At 38.8% G+C, this 21,276-nt stretch overlaps 1 protein-coding gene across 1 annotated transcript; it reads right to left on the reverse strand.

Annotated features, from left to right (window-relative positions):
• Window positions 1-972: 972 nt before the first annotated feature.
• On the reverse strand, window positions 973-20,728 carry oafa (OAF homolog a (Drosophila)). Its single transcript, XM_030151673.1, has 4 exons — window positions 20,000-20,728; window positions 6,098-6,232; window positions 5,793-5,973; window positions 973-2,774 (listed from the first exon to the last, which is right to left on the reverse strand). The coding sequence occupies exons 1-4, from the start codon at window positions 20,228-20,230 to the stop codon at window positions 2,500-2,502; spliced, it is 822 nt and encodes a 273-aa protein (XP_030007533.1). The 5' UTR covers window positions 20,231-20,728; the 3' UTR covers window positions 973-2,499.
• Between the last annotated feature and the right edge of the window lie 548 nt (window positions 20,729-21,276).

The raw sequence follows: 21,276 nt of genomic DNA on the forward strand, positions 1-21,276 counted from the left end.
AAAGGTGGTGACACCTTGTGGATGACAGCATAAATTACACCCAAGTCCCTTCAAGCGTGGAAACAAAATGGAAGAAAAAGAGATTCATAGAACAAATATTAAACTATAAAATACATAACGTGGGGCTAAACATTTTCCTGCACATAACTTTTTTTTTTTAAATCTGTATGACCTGTATTTAAATGTTAGTGGAAAACCCTTTAACAGTGTTCTTGAGTGTTCTTGACCTCAATTAACCCATAAAGACCCAATGCTACTTTTGTATCAGTTCCCAAATGAATTATTCTGTAGATTTAACCTTGAAGTGATTCATTACCATTTATTATAATATTATCCTGGTTATTTTGCCTTCTTTTCAGTGAAAATCAGGTGTTTTTTTTTATATTTAATTCATGGACCATGTAGAGGTTCATTAAACCTCAGAGTAAATTCAAAGGTTATAAAATCAGAAATAGAGAAAACTGAAAAAAAAAAAAAGATTTTTTTGAGCAAAGATACTAATAACTGAAAGTAAAAACAAGTGTCTCCACCCACTGTCATTTATCAAACTCCATGGGTTTTACTGGTGAATCAGTGTTGTAGAAGATGATAGTGTTTCCATGGTAACTACAGAGCCTCTGAATGGACCTTATCTGATGACTATGAAAAGATGACAAATGGCATTTTACACCAATTATTTACATGTATTGATAGGATTAGTGGATCAACAGGTATTAAACAGTTTAGATCAGTAGATGATTTTGGTCGCCAGTAGCTGTTTGCATCTTTATGGGTTAATGTCATATTGTGATTATGTTTTTTTTATTTTTATTTTTTATTTTTAATAGGAGTGTTCTACTTGTTTTGCATGCTGTAATTACAACCCTCCCACATCCAATCGACTAGTCATCTGTTCTAAGTCACAGTAGTGCCATAAGGCCTGAGGGTTCCCCAAAAAACTTAAAGTATAAATTACAACAGAAAACAGTTATGTGCAGTGCAAAGAAAGACTTTATTGAAACAATTAATGTAAAACACAACTCTTAAATGGTACGTTACCTAATTGCTTCATTTTCTCCTCAAAACTCTTTCATAGAAAAAATATGTTCAATGACTTATTCTACAATTACATATCAAAGATATCAATGGAAATGTTAAGGCACTTGATCGCCAGAAAAGGCCACAAATAGAAATGTTTCACTCATTTGGTTTTTAGTTAGCAGAATATACTAACAGACAAAACAAAATGATCCTTTGACATGGAGGTAAGACAAACTGGCTGTGAAATAAACAAATTCATTATAGCTTACTGCTGTAAAGAACACACAGACAGATAAATATAATTTGGTCCCATAAGTTCCACAAGTGCACGTTGAAGCGCACATTCATATCATCTGGGAATAGAGATGAATTAATTATAAACATAAACAGACAAAACCAACAAAGAGAATCCTCGGACCACGATACCACTTCAGAGAACACCACAATTGTGACATGATGCAACCAGAAGGTGGCAGTAGAGATTATTAAAATCCTGCAGTTTACTGAGACCTCATGTGGAAAAACCCATACTGAAACTCTGCACCCTCATTGTGACAGAATTGCCTTTGACTTTGGTTTATTTGACATTTTAAACAGACAGAGAATGCGAGTCGTGGGCATGGGTGTTTATGGGGAAAAACAGACTTAAAAATACCCTGTTAAAAAGGATAATAAACCTGTTTACCCACTCTCTGTACGACAAAAAAAAAAAAAAACAGCAACTGCGTACTGTGACATATGTACGGGACTCGACACAAAATCCATTATGAGAAGAATTCTGAAATGTATCTGAACATCTCTGGTAACTGTGGAGTTGAAATTTAAGAGCTGGAGAAAAGATATCACATGTCATGAGATTATTTTCAACAAAAAAGTACAAAAATAGTCCTCAATAATTTCACTTTGCAACCAAAATAAATAAAGCCAGCATTGAAAAAGGGTTTATCTCCTTATCAGCCAAGAAAGTTCATTTTAAGAGACAAATCTGCCATCCAAATTTTCCTTCACTAGGATAGAAGATTGTTTTATCGAGAGTGTGTTGATCCCCTGCTGGTGTTTAAATGGTCAACAATGCAATGTCTAGCTTTGTGTGCATAATATGTCCGGTATGAAAGGTTACTGTGGTTAGCATCTATCATCTGCTCCGATAAATCACCAAAAAAGGCACCAAAGTGACAGATCCTTGGCAGAGTCACATCGTAACACAGTGATGTATCATTTTCCCAGAGTTTTGTGGGTCCGCTTAGACACAATGCGCTGCTCCCTCCTTACATAAAAGTTTTGGTCTTGTATGGAACCTGACTTCATATCGGTTTCAGCTGGAGCATCTGGATCTCACCACTCCCCATGTGAGACAGCTTCACTAAACATCTTAGAAACCAAGGTCCAGCGTTACTGTGTTTATTTTGAACATATGGGTGGAGAAGCATTGGCTTGGCTGGGAAGAATCTATCTCTCCTGAATCCTCCGGAGAAAATGCTAAGTCTCTTCGTCCCAGAGGCAGAGCTGTTTTTGAGGAACATAGTAGGTGAAATGGTAACCCTTGCTGCAGCTCTTTATGCCACACTTGTAGGACGAGCCTTTGCCTGTGGTGTCCCGGCTGCGGCAGTACTTCAACAAACAAGGGTACCACTCCAGGCGAAGGCTGTATGTGCAGAGACAAGGCTGCCACAAGTCTTTAGTGGAGTGGCAGGCCTGAAACGCTGGTACCTCCGTTGACTGAGGTAGGACCTCAAACATTGAGCCATCTACTCCTGCAACAAAGGAAAGACAAGAGAGTCATTATGAAAAAATGTCATAGTAAAAACAAAAGCAATATCTTCAGTAGTGTAAATCATTCTCTTTCTGCTTTCAGTCAATTAAATACTGCATTGAACAGGAGTGAGCATACAAAGTGGCTAAAAAAGAGGAAGATGGTGCTCTAAAAGGGCAGCTTTGTTATGCAAAGGAGATGCTGCTGTGATTCTCCAAATAGATAATGGTGCAGAGCGCTTGGCGAACCATGACCATCAACATTGTTTCCATTATAACAGTGCTGTCAGTGGACAACAGGGCTGCCATATAGATTCTCCTCAGCCTGGATAATTTGGACTTCATCGCTATTAAGATACAGGATCCAACTGCAAAAAGGCCTTCAAGAACAAACTTTATAGACATGTACTATAGTCCCAGTCTAGGCAAGGGTGAAGGTAGTATAAATATGTGGTAAAAAAACCAATTAGCTTCATACCAGTTTGGGTGGAGATGGTTTTAAAGAAAGTAAAGCCAAAATACACTGCAAAAATCAAAATCTTTCTGAGTGTATTTTTCTCATTTCTAGTCAAAATATGTCATCACACTTAAAATAAGACATAATCACCTAAACGGTAACTTTTCAGTGAGATGTAAGAACTTATTTTTAGACAACAGATCTTGAAAATCTTATTTCAAGAAATCTTACCAAGATAATTTTTACTTGTTTGATTGGCAATTTTTTTTGCTTGAATTAAGCAAAAAAAATCTTGAATTAAGCAAAAAAAAAAAAAAAAAAAAAAAAAATCTTGGATTAAGCAAAAAAATCTTGAATTAAGCAAAAAAAAAAAAAAAAAATCTTGAATTAAGCAAAAAAAAATCTGCCAGTGGAACAAGTAAAAATTATCTTGGTAACATTTCTTGAAATAAGATTTTCAAGATTGATTGCCTAAAAATAAGTTCTTATATCTCACTGAAAAGTTACTCTTTAGGTGATTATGTCTTAAGTAAAGTGTGATGAGATATTTTGACTAGAAATGAGAAAAATACACTTGGTAAGATTTTGATTTTTGCAGTGTATATATAAGAATGTAAACATTTAAAGGTAACAGATATGATAGTAACGGAGCTTTATCAACATATACTAAGAGATAATATTTCATAGTTGCATCACTAAACTTAACAACCATGTTTTTAGGTGATATGAACAGAGGAGATAGCCTTTGGGAGATAATTAGCATCAGCACAGAGAAATGAAGCATCCAAATAAGGACGGACGAAGTAAACAGAGATAAATTATCAGAATCTGAGGAGCCAGAAAAGAAAGGAAAAAAGTTAAAATGAAGAGGCAAAATCTGTTTCCGCAGCAGAAACCCTCCCAAGAGGCTATAAATGTTAGGAGGAAGTGAATTTTAATCACAGACACTCAGGTCTAAATTTCTTCCGAGAGACTTAATTTTACACCTCTTTAAGTTGTGGCTCAGGGGGGGAACCTTAAGAGTGGGGTTTGAACATTTCTGATTGGCCAACATTTTATTTTTTTAATTCGCTGTGTAGTTGTACACCACAGATACAAAAGGAAGTGGGACGTGTGGTCTCATGAGACGTAACCGTAGCTCGTCTATCTTTGGAGGACTGAGTCAGAATGGTCTTTCAGTACGTGGCAACTATAAAACAAATCCAAGAATTATATTTTAGAATTAATGTTTTATTGATTCAGATATTTGTAAAATGCTTGTAGCTGTACATCAGTCTTCATTTAAGTTCTATCAAAACCATGAGTCTCATAATCGTCCTGTTCATGAAGGATCTGAAAGCTACGAAGATTGTTTATACAGTGGTGGAAAAAAGTTTTTGGACATCCCATGCATGTAATGATACATAGGATTAAGAATCTCTCAAAACCCACATGCTCCCTTCTGCATGCTCTATGTGCTCCGTTCCATCGATGTCAAAACTGGATATTTACCCCGGCCCCCGAAAGGGGAGGCAAGGGGTACCGTTTTTGGTTTGGTTTGATTGTTTGTTTGTTAACACTCTAGCAGGAAAGCTATTGGTTCAATTAATTCATACTAAATTGGGTTTATAGATTACTAGTCACCCAGAATAGATGTGGTTACATTTTGGGAAAAGTAGGTCGAAGTTAAAATTTTTTATGACTTTGAAATCTTTTTTCTTCTCACATTTACTTATAATGGGAGAAATTTCAAATGTCTATAAAAACATCGTTTCAATTTACTTCAAACTTGGCACATATATAGAGACAATTGCTATGCTGACATCAGCACATGCATAGACATGATGCCATCAGCTGGATCGATGCAAAAATAAGCTACACTATGTGTGAGGGGCAGGGTTTGTTGTGTCTAGCACCACTTGTTAAGCAATACGATGACACACATCCATGGCATGACATGTTGAAAGTGTCAATAAATTAAAAAAAACACAAAAAAGATTTTTCAACAAGTATTTAATGATAATAGTTGAGATTGTTTAAAATTTTAAGGGTGTCAGAAAACTTTTTCTACTGCTGTATGTTCTACTAAGGTGGCAATGAATTTCCTATGGTTTTTAACACATTCTCTATTTCCCTTTTAAACCTTTGTTGAATTCCATTTTTCATTGTGCTTCGACACATTACCCTGGAGTTAATGTTAAAGACTGAAACATTGGTATTGCTTTATCATGTCAAAAGACTAAGTAGCCAAAATGAGCCTTTAGATCACAGTGGAACCACAGATAACAAACCCTTCAGTTCCGAGGACTTGGGCTCTGGTAACTTTGGGTAGAATGCAGTAAAAGATGCAACTAGAAAAGCACTCGGAGGGCACAGACCTCCGCCAAGGCAGATCAGTGCCCCCCTCCCGATCACCACCAAAATGTAATCATTTGTTCCTTGTGCCAATATCAACATTTCCTGAAATTTTCATCCAAATCCGTCCATAACTTTTTGAGTTATCTTGCACACGGAAGGACAGACAGACAGACAAACCAGTGCCAGCAAAAACATAACCTCCTTGGCGGAGGTAATGAACCCTGACCTTTTTCCAGCCAGTGTTTGACATCTGCCTCCCTGGTGTAAATGGCCTCATGGGCTTCGCTGCACATGTTGCGGATGTGGGAACTGAGCTGCCAGGCTCGACTCAGATTGACCGCTACGCTCATTGTCAGTTGCTCCAACCCTCGTCGCTCCTCTGCCAGACGAATAGCCTGAGGATTTTTCTAAGCAGACATTACATTGATCAGTTTACGTTCAACAATACCATTATGTTAAATAAGCCCGAAGTGTAACTGTTCACAATGTAACACAAATAAGGCCTTTATTCCCTCGGTTGTTATGTCATACCTGTCTGAGACGGGCCATGGATTCACTGGGGATGATCTCATTGCGGTTCAGGCGAGAGATGAAGCACAGGGCCTGGTACTGGTTCTGCCCTCTTTCTAGCTCGCCAAGTATCAACGCTCTGAATATCTTCACATCCTGCAAGACACAAGGGATGAGAAATGACTGACTCAATGGATAAACAGACAACTCCCAGGAGACAGTGAAGTGGTGCATGGAACTAGGTAATAATAACGATTTACACAGACTAGAAACAAATATTCTTTCCATTTGGGTACTTGATGCAGCACTTTCCCAGATGCTCCGAGTAATTGTATATGTGACGTTGGATGTTCAAATAACTGTTCACTAAAAGCTAAGAGGGGTTTATGTACAGCCTCATCTGACAGTTTGTTGATACTTTTTATTGTCTGTATATCTACAGTGTTGCTCTATCCACATTCTGGTTATTTGCACTGTCAAATTAAGGCTTTGGGTGTCTTCATTCTACAACTTATCAATGTTCACATGCCATAAAAGTTAGAAAAAACACAGTTTACTGCATTGTTTTATGTGGAAATGTGAATGTTAGGAAAATGTGATAGTGGAGACTTAACAAAAAAACGTGTTGCTGTTGGCAAGTGTGTGAGAGACCTGGCGGCAAACCCAAGGCCGTAAAGGGTGAGGGTGGGAGAGTGCATGCAAAGCATGATGGGAACCTTCAGCAGCTGGGAGAGTAGAGCACAGACCTGTCCTCCTATTCATCAGACACCACCCCCCCCCCCCCCCCCCCCCCCCCCTCCTTGGCTTCAGCTTCACGACAGACACACACAGTCCCAAACACCCCTCCTCCGCTTTTCACACACTGATCTGAAGCAAACAGGCTGCAGAGGAGTAGCAGCTTCAAGGCTTTCACTCACCGAGCAGGAGGGACTATGGGGCAGATAAACAGTCTAGAGATAACCCCATTGAGCTCCCTTCCAGTTCTTTGGTCCCACTTCCTGTATGCAAAAGTGTACTCACTGGCAGGAAAGCAATACAACCTGCCTCACAAGTGTTTACGCTCTGTAGTTCTTTATGGGCCACTTTGTGCGACCACTGGTCCTCATTCTGAAAGCCACTTTTGTCTCTGAAAAGAGTTTCTGGCAGGCGTACAATACAAGCATGGGTATTACACAAGACAATCATGCGATACAGTTTGACCTTTGGAAAGCAAATTACTGTGCAAATATTGATTCACTGGTTTTATGTGATATTGGCTGGAGATATTTCACTCAGACATGACTGTGAGCTGCTCAGCGTTGTATGAAAACATGGACTTAGAGGAACATAGACTGAAAAATCAACCACCTCCAATGTTGCCATACCATAATGATAACTCAGTGCTGCAGTTTTTTTTATTTTGAAAAAGTTGGATTTTTAAAAAAAGAGCATGAGCGCAGTGCAATGTAATGCCAGAACAGAGATGAAGAGGCCATAAGTAGAGGACCTCCCATACTGCAGACACATGGCGCTATACTGAGACACTGGAGTGTATACTTGTGTGTAGGCTGTGTAGGCAGAAAAAGAAGTGGGAAGGCATTCATGTAGGCCACATGGATTTGCCCCAGGGTTTTCTGGGTAATTACAGAGGAGAAGGGTAACTCCACCAACTCTGCCTCTTTGGAGCTTACTTAATGCCAAAGTATAGACGCTGACTTCTCCTGCTCCTCTGGTGTTATTATGTGTCCAGATTAATGATTGTCTACTTCAACTGCCCTGCTTTTGGATTTAGGCCAAAAGGGCAAGAGGAGGCCATCGCCGTCTGCTTCAAAACATTTTCTGATCTTGACAAACTGACATCATGTGGACACAATAGTTTTAATCACATAGGTGGCATTTAATCCAAACAAATGTGATAATATGGCACTCTTGAGGGGAAATAAAAGTGAATCATGGCATTTAAACAGCAATAACTGACCAGTGTTGATATGTTAGTGGCTCAGGTGCTGCTGAAATAATAATCAGTGTGTCTTCTAAAAGCAAATAGAGCATCAACGATGACATCATACCCTCTGTAAATATCCAGACAGAAGCAGTTGGATTCAACTGTTTGTTTGGACAAGACTTTGCTTCTGCCAGCTCAAAACCAGGACTGGCACATGCAAACCCTGATGGGGCTGTGCAGACACACTCTATGGATGATTAAAGAAGAGTTTGATGTGCAATTTTTATGATTAAAGGACATTTTTCAACAGCCGATGTGATGACAGGCAGTATCTAAATACAAAAAGAGTGTGGGTACTGAAATGACAAATCAAACGACTGCTGCTGCTTTTAAAACATGCCAAGTGGGTTGTTTTATGGTGTTATCAGAGAGTGTAATGGTACAGTACGACACTGACAGAAGATCAGATAATTAAGACAACAGCCAGTGCCATCCTTATGTGGGATGATAAAGTTTACTGTTTCCTATTGTGAAAATAACTGCTTCCCATATGAAATATATAAAACACATTTTAATGAGAAAAACAGTAATTCATATTTATGAAGCCAAAGTTAAGTAGATGGGTTGTAGCTCGCAAAAAAAGAGCGAGCCACTAGAATTTACAGCTCTCTTAAGCAAAGCCTACATCAGGAAAGTCTCGGTGGAAGTCTAAAAGTGCATTTCCACAAACACACATGAAATTAAAGGCCTGCAGACCAACATTTAGAGAAAATCACCAGGTACAGACATTAAGAATTAAAAGAGTGACATTTTCCCATCTTGAAAAAGATGGATAACACCATAATCAAAGGACAGTGCAGCCTTGAGTTTTTCCACACCAGAGCAGTGTAAATGTCAGCACAGCTATAAATAATCCACCCAAGTACAGATTCCTCAGCATTGCTCTCCAACACCAGGGACTTAGTTCATTTGCAGACAAACTACCACTGGCTATCAGCCAAACACAGGTCTGTATTCATACAACCTGACTAGTGGGTCATACTAAGACCTGTTTAACAGCAGAGAGGTGGGGGCCTGCTTCATTGGAGGTTACCTTTGGTGAGCCAGATTATTTAAGAGGTGCACAAAAGCCTATTCAGATGCTCAAAGGGTGCCATTTACAGTGAACATTCTCCGACACTGTAGCTGTAAGCCAGCGTCAAATATGTTCTCCAGAGTATATACTTAGTTTACAGACTGTGAAAAAGAACGGTATATGAAGCCATAACACTGAAGGTCTGGTAAAAGTACCCCCCCTCCCAAAAAAAAAAAAAAAAAACAGAAAAAATAATACTACTAAACAAAGAAGCATGTGGTCATTTCAGTGGGGTCCACTGACATCCAGTGAAGACTACCAAGGGACATTTAGATTTTACTCTGGATGCCATACTAACTGTGCTAACTCACGCTTGCATGCATGGATGCACATTCAAACACACACAAATGCATGCGCATACACACAGACCCACACACAAACACAAACAGTGTGCCCATGGCTATCCCCTGTGCAGGAGGTTCTTCCTGTTTCCCAATCCCCTCTAAGACCCTGTCTGTTGATAAGGCCAGTGGCTGGCTGGGGAGGACTGCTGGTCAGCCACACACTGATGAGTCATTTGGGATCACTGTGGGTTTGTGTCACTATCTGAGAGGGGCCTGAGATTATTTATTTATACAAGTCACATAGTAAGGGTGAGGCACACTTGTAAAGCTCAAAGTAAAGTTATACAGCACTGCAATTCATGTCTTTGGCTTCTATTTGAACGAAACAAAAGTTATGGAAAGCTTTTTGTTTTTTGTTTTGCTTTTGAGAACAAAAAGTTACCAGCAAGACTCTGATTCCCCTTTAAAAACAAGTGAAGGATTTACCGTGTTTGGAGATGGGGATGGGGAGGTTGTTTGCCTTGGTGCATGAGGGGAAACCAGTCAAAAAGCACAGGTGTAGGCAGGGATTAAAGATCATGTTGGGAGAACAGGGAGAGAGGGTGAGACAGACTCGCACAGACAAAAGGAGCGGGGGAAAAGCCTCTGCGCTAAGAAATGCTTGAGTTGCAGCTAATTACAGAGGCTCCAAAGGCAGGAATGTGGAGTCACATTTGGGGCCAGTCACACCTGGCTGTCCAAAGAGTGAACCAATTAGTAAACAGTAGCAGTGAATGGACAATAAAAACACTGGAGGCTGCTGACAGAAAGGTGTTCCCCTCAGCTATTGTCCTGACAACAATGGAAGGTTAGTATACTTTTCCATCTAATGTAGTGTTGCACATGAATTCATAAAAACTCCACCAGCAGACTCTTATTTAATCTTCTAAGGCTTTAAAACTGTGTAAACCTGTGAAAATATGCACATGGCGCAGTGACGAACTATATATTCGCAGAGAATCTGGATGCAATTATCCAGACAGAGTAACTGTTTATGGAGAGTGCATTCAGGAAATGAGAGGGAGACAAACAGTAAGTGCTAACAGGGAAGGAAATGAGGCACCTAGATAAGGCATAAACAATAGATGGCCACAGTCCCGTTCAGCTTCGAACCGTTGTCCCACAGCTTTCATATCCTGTTTCACTGGACACGCAAACAGCTGTTATATGTCACCGCAGTCAGAAAATATGATGAATTAACCTTGTTTGTTTAAAGTTGTGACAATCTTACCTGCAAGTATCCTTGAATAACCCGGACTCAAGCATTAAATGAAGCTATGACATTATAAAAGGTGATCTGTGAAGTGGGCAAAAAGTTTTGAAGACATGATATTCTTACATACAGTACTGTGCAAAAGTCTTAGTCCGACTTTTAAAGTTTAAACGAGCATATATATTTATTTTCTTATTCTCTTTTCCTTCACATACAACAAGAAATTACAGAAAATATGTGTCCAGCCTTATAAGACTCTCTAAAACCTGAACTAAATGGGCTCTAAAGGTTAAAGTCTCTATTTATTGTGACCCCTGACCCCATGGCAAAAAGCAGTGCAAACAGTTAGAAACATCTGACATGTGTTGAATGAAACCTGGTATAAAACAGCAGAAATGTAAGGCAATAAATGTCATATTGTCTGACCAATAGGGTTAAAGATATATTAAGTTCAAAGGGAGGTCACATTAAATATTAAAACGATTTAAATAAGCTTTTTTTTTTTATTGCTGTACATACTTTCCATATATCCAGATTGTAAACTTAATACAGAAACGGAGAAATGCATAACGTCACCTTACTAAAAAAAAAACATTTGACTTTGAGTTTTTTGTGTTTCCTGAAAATCTGAAAAATGACTTAAGCAATTATTTTGGTAAAGTGATTATAACTTTACTGAACCAACAAACCTAATGTTGGCCTAAGACTTTTGCACACTGCTGTATATCAGTGTATAATGTTAATAGTTTTTTTTTTTTTACAGGGAAATCGTGCAGCTTGTTGCAAACCTCAAAAGTATTACCCATAAAAAAAGTTATTCTCATCTCGTCTTTCCAGCCTTGCCTTAGTCTTCAACTCTTACCCAATAAAAATGCCTTTTATCACTGGAAGTGTTGGGCGAGTGAGTTTATTTGACAACAAAAAGGCTGATGTAATGTCATATCAGGTGTGTACCCATGTGCATTAAAGCTGAATGACACGTTACATGGGATGGATAATTAAGTCTGGAAATAACAGAAGTCAGGGAATGAATTAGCGTGAAACAAACCAGGCTAAGCTAAGTCAAAACAACAGCCACAACCAATGTTGACAAAAGGACATTTCAGGACACTGTGAGGAGAACAGAGGCTCTGCCAGAATAAGCCCTTTCACTTTTGTGCTGCCATTTGCAATCTTAAAACCTCCAAATGTGGTCAGAAATGATCACAACTATGCACAACAAAAGCCACAATGACCGTCTTCGTGTCCAGTTTACCGTCCCTGATCAAAATATGTGGATGGCCATCTCTATCAGCTCTGGCCTCCCTGCATGCGTCTCTGTGGGAATGGGAAGCTTTTTCTTTATCAGCAGCGTTGCAGACGGACATCTGGCTTGCTGGTGGGAGGAGGATAAAAGAATAAAGACATCAACAGGGACTAAGGGGCCACAAGAGGCCAAAGGGGGCCCATGTGAGGCCTTGAAGGGCCACAAGGCCATAGAGGAAGATTTTGGGATTCAGAGTTAGCAGAGAACAAAAGGTAGTCACAAGAAAGACTTAAAGTGTATGTGTTCATCCTGGAAAAAAGGCCCACTGGTTTTATTGTGTACGACTCTTGTAGAGATTAAAAGGTGTGAAAAACAAAAACCGAAGTCACATTAAATCCTTAAAGCAAACTGTTTACTAAACTCTTTCAGGTATGAAATGTAACCAATGCAGCGGCACATTATCTGAGAGTGAAATCTCCTCCTCAAAAGTACAGCACAAAATGTTAATGCACTTAATGTTTTACCTGAGTACTTTCAACACCAGTGTAATACAGTCTAGGGATGCAAACTAGTAGCTGGTCAATTGTGGATGTTTAAAGGAGCGATATTTTGTTTTTTTAAATGGAATTACGCATTTTAAAACATTTCCCTGTGGTCTACATAAACTGTAAATGCTATGCTTGGGTCTGAATTCTTCATTAATTCAACTCCACAGGTCCATCTTCAACCCTTTTTCTGAGTAATGACACCAGAAAGGTCAGTTTGAGCGCTGGCCCTTTAAATGAAAATAAGCACGTCACGCTCCACCCCCTCCAGGTTGTTGACCATACTGCTCTGTCCCATTCAGCCACTTGTGTTTGTTAATAGAAGCAACAACTGAACATTTTAGGTAATCGGCTCGAAGTTTGGACATATTTTCAGTTTTTACTACAACCGCTACTGCTGACGAACAATTATGTCATACTCGGAAGTACTGTTCGTCGGAAGTCTTGACCTTAAATGTGCAAATGTCATGGTTAACTAGTTATAAAATGTAACAAATTAAGCAGGAATTGAAACGGGTTCTAGAAATCCACTCGATTTTTGCTGGAATGAATATAAAGATAGCTTTGTCAAATTCAAACTTTTTGAACTATTAGGGTCCCCAAAAACACAAATAAAGGTACCAAAGACTAATAAAAGTGGGTTTAGTAAAACATGACCCCTTTAAAGGCAGACATTATAGCAATAACCCTTCTTTCTGTCCTCCTCTCTCCTCTATTTATGCCCCAGCAAATACAAATACATGTTACAGATGTGACTTCTTCTTCTCTGCTTTTTATTGCCTCGCAGGTTTTCCCTGGATCATCTCTGGACCTGCCGCTGTGGTCCTGCTTCCTTCCTCCCTCCATCATCATCAATCATCTATGCATATAGCTGTGATAGTGTTTATTATATAGTATCTGGGATGGTACAGGTCTCTATTTCTGCAGTAATAGTATATCCACTGTTAGTACTTAGTACAGTTAACTGATAATAGTTACGAGTATTTGTATTTACATTAGTAAGAGCAGTTCTAGTTTTTAACAGTTATATTTCCATGTGTCTTTGGTGCTATATTAGTAAAATTTGATTTGAATTTGGGGAGTAGGACCGATTTCCCTCCATCCCTGAAAACAGCTTTGGACTAAATCGATAATTACTGAATTGAACATATAAGTCAAGGTAATAATTACATAAATAAAGTAATGAATATGTCTGGGTCCCTGATCCAGAGACTCAACTCTACTAAATAATCATACCCTGAACATTGTAGTTAGCACAAAAATACAGGCAGGGGCACTTCTTTTTCATCATCATTATAATAATATTATTTTCCCATGAAATAATATCATAGACACATACACACATACATGAGAAGCGTAATATTAGCCAAGTTCTCAAGATACCAATACTGTCTATAACTTCTCTCAGAACCAATAAATCAGGAGATCTTGAAATAACACATGCTTTCATTAAGGTGTAATTTTTCTGTGGAATTTATTTTCTTCACACGGAGAAAAATAACAGTACAAAGAGAGAGAGTTAGTAAAGGCAAAGATCATCTACAGCAAACAAGAGCTTGAAAAATGGAACAGTTTTTGGGGTTACATGCAAATTCTCCATTAGGATAGAGGTCTGTGGAGGTTTCATTATCACCCATATTTTACTGTGAACAGTCTATGATGTATGCGACATTGCACAACTGTGCAAGTGAAGACTCATGCCTCTTTTTAATGTGCAATATCTTCATCAGTGTCGGTTTCAACATTTCCTGTAATAGGTGACACTAACCTGGAAAATTACTTTACAAGTTTGTGCAAGTGACAAAGTGGGGTGGTGTTTCAGGGTTGAGTGAAGCGGCCAATAAGAAAAGCAACTGAGGCATAAATTGTGGTGACTGAACTGTACTGGCTTGCAACTGTTTTGGAGTACCGACAATCAGGAAAAACAAGTGACAGTTGCTTCTCTTGGCAAACACCAGAGTTTCCCACAAATAAAATGAAAATCTCCTGCTAATGGTCCACACACACACATATACACCAGATAGTTTTCCTAATAGCCAATGATGATACGATTCAAATCAATTCAACAATTTATAACCCGAAACGTACAGAGAGTGTTTCAGAGCAATGAATGGGCATCCGTCAACTGTATACCACAAAGGAAAAGCAAAGAACAGACAAATAAGTCGCCTTCCCACCCCAACTCTCATTCTATTTTTTTTACATAGCACATGAGGGTGTGTGAAGAGTCACTCATTCTTAGAGCAGGTTTACAGTAGGGCGTATCCATAAAGCCTCTGTGCTTTGAAGACAATTAGGATATACACTAGTGAAGCGGCCTAAGGGTAAAACAGCCCCTGCCTGAAACTAAATCTGACTTGTTACACCAAAATTATGAGAATTAATAAAACATCTAACAGGTTCCTTCACAGCACACTGTCATTGTTTACAAAATCCCCTGCAATTTGACATGATAGTGTTACACTGAGTGTCAAGTGGCTTCCAGCATATGTTGCTCTTTTGACCCTTTGGTGCAACAACAAGTGGACCCCAGGCCACGGAAACCACTGGGCACTAATGTAGAAAGTGTATATAAAAAAGGTTATTTTGTCTTTTATTTATTTTATCTTTTAAATGAGTGTTGCTGACACAGATTGTAAATGCAATTGTTGAGCTTTTATACACTATTGGCACTTTTCTACTGCCTGTATCAGCTCAACTTGGCATGGCTCGGCTCAATTTGGCCTCTAACACGCAACATTTCTACTGCAGGTATTGTTCTCGCCTAGCATGGGTGGGCATCATGGTGACACTGTAGATTATTGTGATGTTGTGCACAACACGACAACAGCTACAAGGGTGAAGCTGTAAGTTATAATATTACAATAAAAAAAAACAAAAAAACTATGAGACTTTTTTCACGCTAGGATATATACTTATTTACACATCAATATAGAGCAAACTTGAAAATTTGCACCAAAGTTTTCGGAGATTTCCCACTAGCTTGGCTTACACTGCAAAAATCAAAAACTTGCCAAGTGTATTTTTCTCATTTCTAGTCAAAATATCTCATCACACTTAAAATAAGACATAATCTCCTAAAGAGTAACTTTTCAGTGAGATATAAGAGCTTATTTTTAGACAATAGATCTTGAAAATCTTATTTCAAGAAATCTTACCAAAATGATTTTCACTTGTTTCACTGGCAGATTTTTTTGCTTGAATTGAGCAAAAAAAAAAAAAAAAATCTTGAATGATGTATGTACTAAGATGATAAGAAGATAAGTATTAAGATGTATTTTGACTAAATGAGAAAAATACACTTGGTAAGATTTAGATTTTTGCAGTGTAGTGTCCTACGATGTAACATGATGACACACATACAGTACATACTGACGCAACGACAATGCTAGATCAGCCAATCAATGTGTGATATCGCTTTGGTCCCTCTTAGAACTTTGGTGAAGGTGATAATAGAAACAGTGTCTGATAACGTCTGTAAATCTCTTCTCTCATGCTGTGGAAATGCCAAAAAAGCAGTGCCAAGTTGAGCTGATACTGGCAGTGGAAAAGTGTCACAAGTTACTTGTATGTTACTCTAATGAGAGGAAAACCTTTCTTATTTTGACAGTTGTTTCAGTATTAGTAGGATTAGTGGGTTTTGTACACTTGCATTTAAAAGGGGACATATATTTCTTTAATTTTTTTCATTGTAAAACAGGGCTAGGAGGTCTGAAAATAACATTAAAATCAAATCAAAACACCCACTTGACAGAGAAATGCACACATTCCTTTTTTTAGATAACTGGTTCCAAAACAAGCTGCCACCAGTAAAAGGTGGTAAAAAGCTATAACATGTCCCCTTTACATAAATGAAATATAATGCACAGAAGTGTGAATCATCGTATCCCAGATATTAAACCTCCTGTGTTAACTCAGCAGAAAAACCACTGATGTCACTCACATTCTTGCATTGATCAAACCCTCTAGTTGGACATGAAAGTGAGTGCAAACTGATTAGCTCTTCTGTTATGTTTCTACATCTGGAAAGACCCAAAACAGACACTCAAATATGTGAAACATTTCCCTTGGATTAATCTCAAAGATGTGGTTTATGTTCAGCTCAAGGTCTAAGACTGTGTTTAACCATAAATTGCCGAGGGAAAAAAGCTGATCTGTGCTGAGAAAGCAACTAACAAATGACCTCATAGAAGTGTTCTGATCATGGCTATGACACCACATCTGTCTTCACATTCACCTCATGTTGCTCATGCATGTCATTAAATGTGTGATGTGATTAAATTGTGAACAGATTGCCGTGACTGCATTAAATTTTTTACTAAATTCAGTTTTAAATGAAACAACACACATGAAATCTCAAAAAAAGTTTTGATCAATTTCATCCAATAATATCTCAGATGACAAAACAGGATAATATGACAGTAACTCAGTGTTTTGAACTTAACCCTTTCATGCATACTGGTCACTACAGTGGACAGTTATTCTACAGCTGTTCTCTTGTATATTCATGGGTTTTGTTGTTTTAGTTAAATATCAGCCATCACAGTGGACCCTTATGGATCATCCCATACACTGTAATTCATACCATTACTGTAACTTTGCTGTTCTTGATAAACCTGATCTGCAGTAACATGTTTCAGTGTAAATCAATTGTTATTTGTCAGAAAAAAAAAAGCTGTTTTTTTTTTTTGCATATTATCTCCATGAAAAGAGTAATAATTAGCATTAGAATATGTTAAAATGTGAGAAAACATAAGATTTTTTTTGTTTGTTTTAATATCAATTTCTGATATTGGGTTTTAAACACGTTTCTTTACTTCAAAAATTAAATGCATGGACATTTTTGTAACTCCATAAAAAAAAAAAAAACAACTTGATCACATTGTTTTTTTCATGCCTATGGAGGAATAAAAACACTCAAGAAAAAAAATCTTAACTAAGGTTCTCATAATTAATGCGTGAAAGGGTTAATGTCAAAACCTTACCTTCATTACAGAATAACCTAACATGACACCATGGTTTCATGACGATAAGCCACATCATCTTTTCCATACGGCTACACATCTTTAGAGCAGAATTACCCCACAGTTTATTGATCGTCAGTGATTCATTGCTTAGATAAGGTTGACTAAACTTCCTTCTCACTTCCGGCAGAGTGCTCTCCCCCTCAGTGTTTAACGGCTGAAACATTTACCATGACATTGCTGCCACGTATTCTCAAAGCAAGAGGAAAAAACTCTTGTCTAAGCAAGAGAGTTTAATGGGGAGAACCTCTTTATTATGGTCAAAATCTATAGATGGTACAGACCAATAAACAATAGACCTAAATACTGAATTATGATAATTTGGGGGGAAAAAAAAAGTGACCTCCTCAGTGACTGATGAGAAACAGGACTAAGAGAACTTTAACATGTACACTTCAAAAGCACCTTTGGCTGTGCGCTTCATTATAAAGTCTCCTGTGTTTAACATCCCTGCTAGAACACTTTTCTTCCCACATGCATTCATCTGGACTGTATATTCATGGCAGCTTGAAGTGACAGCTCATCCAACTTTCCATAAATCTTGGAGATACTGCAACAAGAGCTGAATAAAAACCACATGCCGAAGGAATAAGGGGAGAGTGGGAGGAAGGGAGACGGAGAGGAGGCTGGGGAGGCCGACCTACAACTGGAACAGATAAATCAGGCAGCGGAAAAGTAAAGTGATCTAAGAGATTCTGTTCGTTTTATTCAAATAAACCAAACCATATGAGCATGTGTGTGTACAAGCATAAGGAGGCGCGCCAAAATGGGTTCCCTACACGACTAAGCACTGGCCCCCTACTCACAGTGTATGTTTCTTTATATTGGAGTGTCACCAGTGATTGGGGGTGATGGCCTCTTCTCTTTCAACTCTAAATTAGCTGTTTTGGTTAGTGAACCAGACATGCAGATCAAAAAGGTCAGACATGCCCACTTAATCCTGGTAAATCTCCCCCTTCACATCTCGCCAGCCTGTCAGCTTCTGTGTGACAGCAACCATCACAGACACATGCCTTTGCTCTGTGAGCCTGCGAGTCCCTCCCATTCTGCTCAACCGTTGTAGTTTTCCTTCCAGGGCTGACGTTTACGCGTCTCCGAGTAGTCATTGTTGAACAAGAAACAGTGTCATCTTTCCAAAAAAAAAAATATGAATGTGGTGCGAGTGAGGGAGGGACATTTGATCTGCTCGTCTACTTTTAGAAAAATGCTAAATATGGCAGCTGATGATGGGCCCAGGGCTGGACTGAGAGCAGCAGGGGTTTTAAGGTTATTGGGGTCTGTGGGGATCTGCATCCAAGTTATGTGCAGCTGTCTTGACCTCTGTGAGACTCACATTAAGGTGGAAGATGAACTCCCGCTTTAACTTACACACATGACATAACATCTGCTCTAAGGGGTTGAGGGGCTACTATGGTGTATTTAGGATGCTTCAGATGTGCATCAACACAATCATCACAATCATCATCATTGTCAAGCAACCATGTCTGTAAACACAAGAGGCCAGTATATGTCCTGACTTGAGCTTGAATGGGATGTTGAGGCTGATTATATAAAATCACTCAAAAAGTTAAAGTTATTCAGTCAGAGTATAGATACATGAATTTGGATTTAATAGATAATAGTTTCTTTTCTTTTTTTTTAAACTCATAAAGACCCAAACATCCAAAGCTGGCCAAAAACATCTACTGATCTCAACTGTTTAATACCTGTTGATCCACAAATCCTATCAATACATGTAAATAATTGATGTAAAATACAGTTTCATGGTCATCAGATATGACCCATTTGGACATTCAGAGGCTCTGTAGTTACCGTGGAAACACCTTCATCTTCTACAACATTGATTCACCAGTAAAACCCAAGGAGTTAGATCAATGACAGTGGATGGACACACTGGGTTTATGTTCAGTTAATGAGAGATTTTGCTGAAAAAGTCCCTTTTTCTTCAGTTTTCTCTGTTTTTCATATAGTAATCCTCAACTTTAATCTGAGCTTTGACGAACATCTACACTACTAGTAAATTAAAAATAGGAAAATAGATTATTTTCACTGAGAAAATGCAAAATGCAGAGGATAATATTAGAATAAAATGGTGATAAATCATTTAAGAAAGGTTAACACATTAGTGACACTGGGTCTTTACGGGTTAAGTTATTGAATATTAGTAGGTATCTGTTCTTATTGATTGTCAAATAGGTGAAACTGTTCCTTATTGGAGATGTTGTGACCCACTAGAGACCATCAGTTTTGGATTTACTCTAATATTACAGGTGTCAACAATGGCTGTTTTCATTGCAGTGTTTCACATGCTTTAAATGGGATTTATTTAAGAGTCTCTGGGGGCCCAGGGTGGACCCCCAGCTTTAGTTGTGGGCTTATCTGTAAACAGCTGGGGGCTCTGGTAAATACCCAGATAAACTTTTAATAAGTGTTTCTCATTCCTGATCTCTCCTAAGGTGTGAGAATGAGTGACAGCAGGTTGGTTTTCAGGTGGAAACACACCCGCCTCTTACCTGCTTGAAGTCGGCCACAAAAGTAATAAGCGTCCCGTCTCCTTGCTTGAATTCGAGCGAAATCGAGTCTCTTTCACTGTCCGCCTCCAAAACCTCCTCGGTCACCAGTCCGTCGGAGAGCCGGACCCGGACCCGAAGCTCCGAACTGAGTCCCGCGGTGAGGAACAAGACCAGGGCGCAGATCCGGGTCAGTATCCGAACCGAAGCCGCAGAGATGCAACTCGCCAACATCCCCAAAGACTCAAAAGGTAACCCCGCAGAGGAAAAAACCGGAGCTGTGCGCACATATCCCCCTAACTGTTTCCTCTGGTGGTGCGTAAAGTCTTTTTCTTCATGTTCAAAGTGCGGATCAGGCTGGAGTTGGGAACTTTGTGGTTCATATGGTCCCCTTTGCGCCGGCACTTTGCACTATTATTACAACTGCAGTCATGAAAATCAGAGTCCACGGACACGACAATCCTCTTACCAAATCTGTGTTTTCCACTGTTGAGAGCCTGGTTCACCTCTATTCAAAGTCTGACTCCGGCGTTGTGGATAAGATCATGCGCAATTCAGTTCCCCCCTCTCTCTCTCTCTCTCTCTATACAATGATCGCACGTTGCTTCTCATTCTGCTTTGTGTTGATATTCCCGTCTTTTTTCACCCCTTCTGCAATTCATGCAGTCCCGTCACTTCCTATCCGTCGGTATCCCACTGCTCGCCTGGCCTCCAAACTTTCTGTTGTGTGTGTGTGTGTGAGTGCTGATGGTAGTAAACTCTTAAAGCCATACCACCCTCTGAAAACTCTGCCCATCCCCCTAAAGGCCTCATGTGATCCTCCTGCACTCCAGCAAGCAGCCTGAACTAATAATACCCCCAACTATTATAACAAAGGTGTTATTTGGATTTGTAAAGCACAGCTTTGTGGATGTTGTTCCTATGCTGTTGGGCTGTAGCCTGCAAAGAAAAAAACAAAAAAAAAAAGAAATTAAAAATTTAAAATAATTATTCACGGGATGAGAACTTTTTTCTTTTTTTTTTTTTTTCATGTAGCCATTATTATATCGAAATGAATAAGATACACTCAACTGAGCCTTCAAAATCGAATGGAATAAAGTAAAGAGGGTGGGTTTGATTAATGCTAAATTGTGCTAAATTAAATAGCTAGCTAGCTAGGTAGCTAGCTAGATAGACTGTAACAAATTTGTGTAATTTCTACAGTAAAAAAAATTACAGTAGCTTCTTGTTCTAACAATTTACAAGGTGTAACTGTATATTGCAATGCATTATGGGTAACA

The sequence above is a fragment of the Sphaeramia orbicularis genome, chromosome 13, assembly GCF_902148855.1.
Source record: "Sphaeramia orbicularis chromosome 13, fSphaOr1.1, whole genome shotgun sequence".
Classification (NCBI taxonomy): Eukaryota; Metazoa; Chordata; class Actinopteri; order Kurtiformes; family Apogonidae; genus Sphaeramia; species Sphaeramia orbicularis.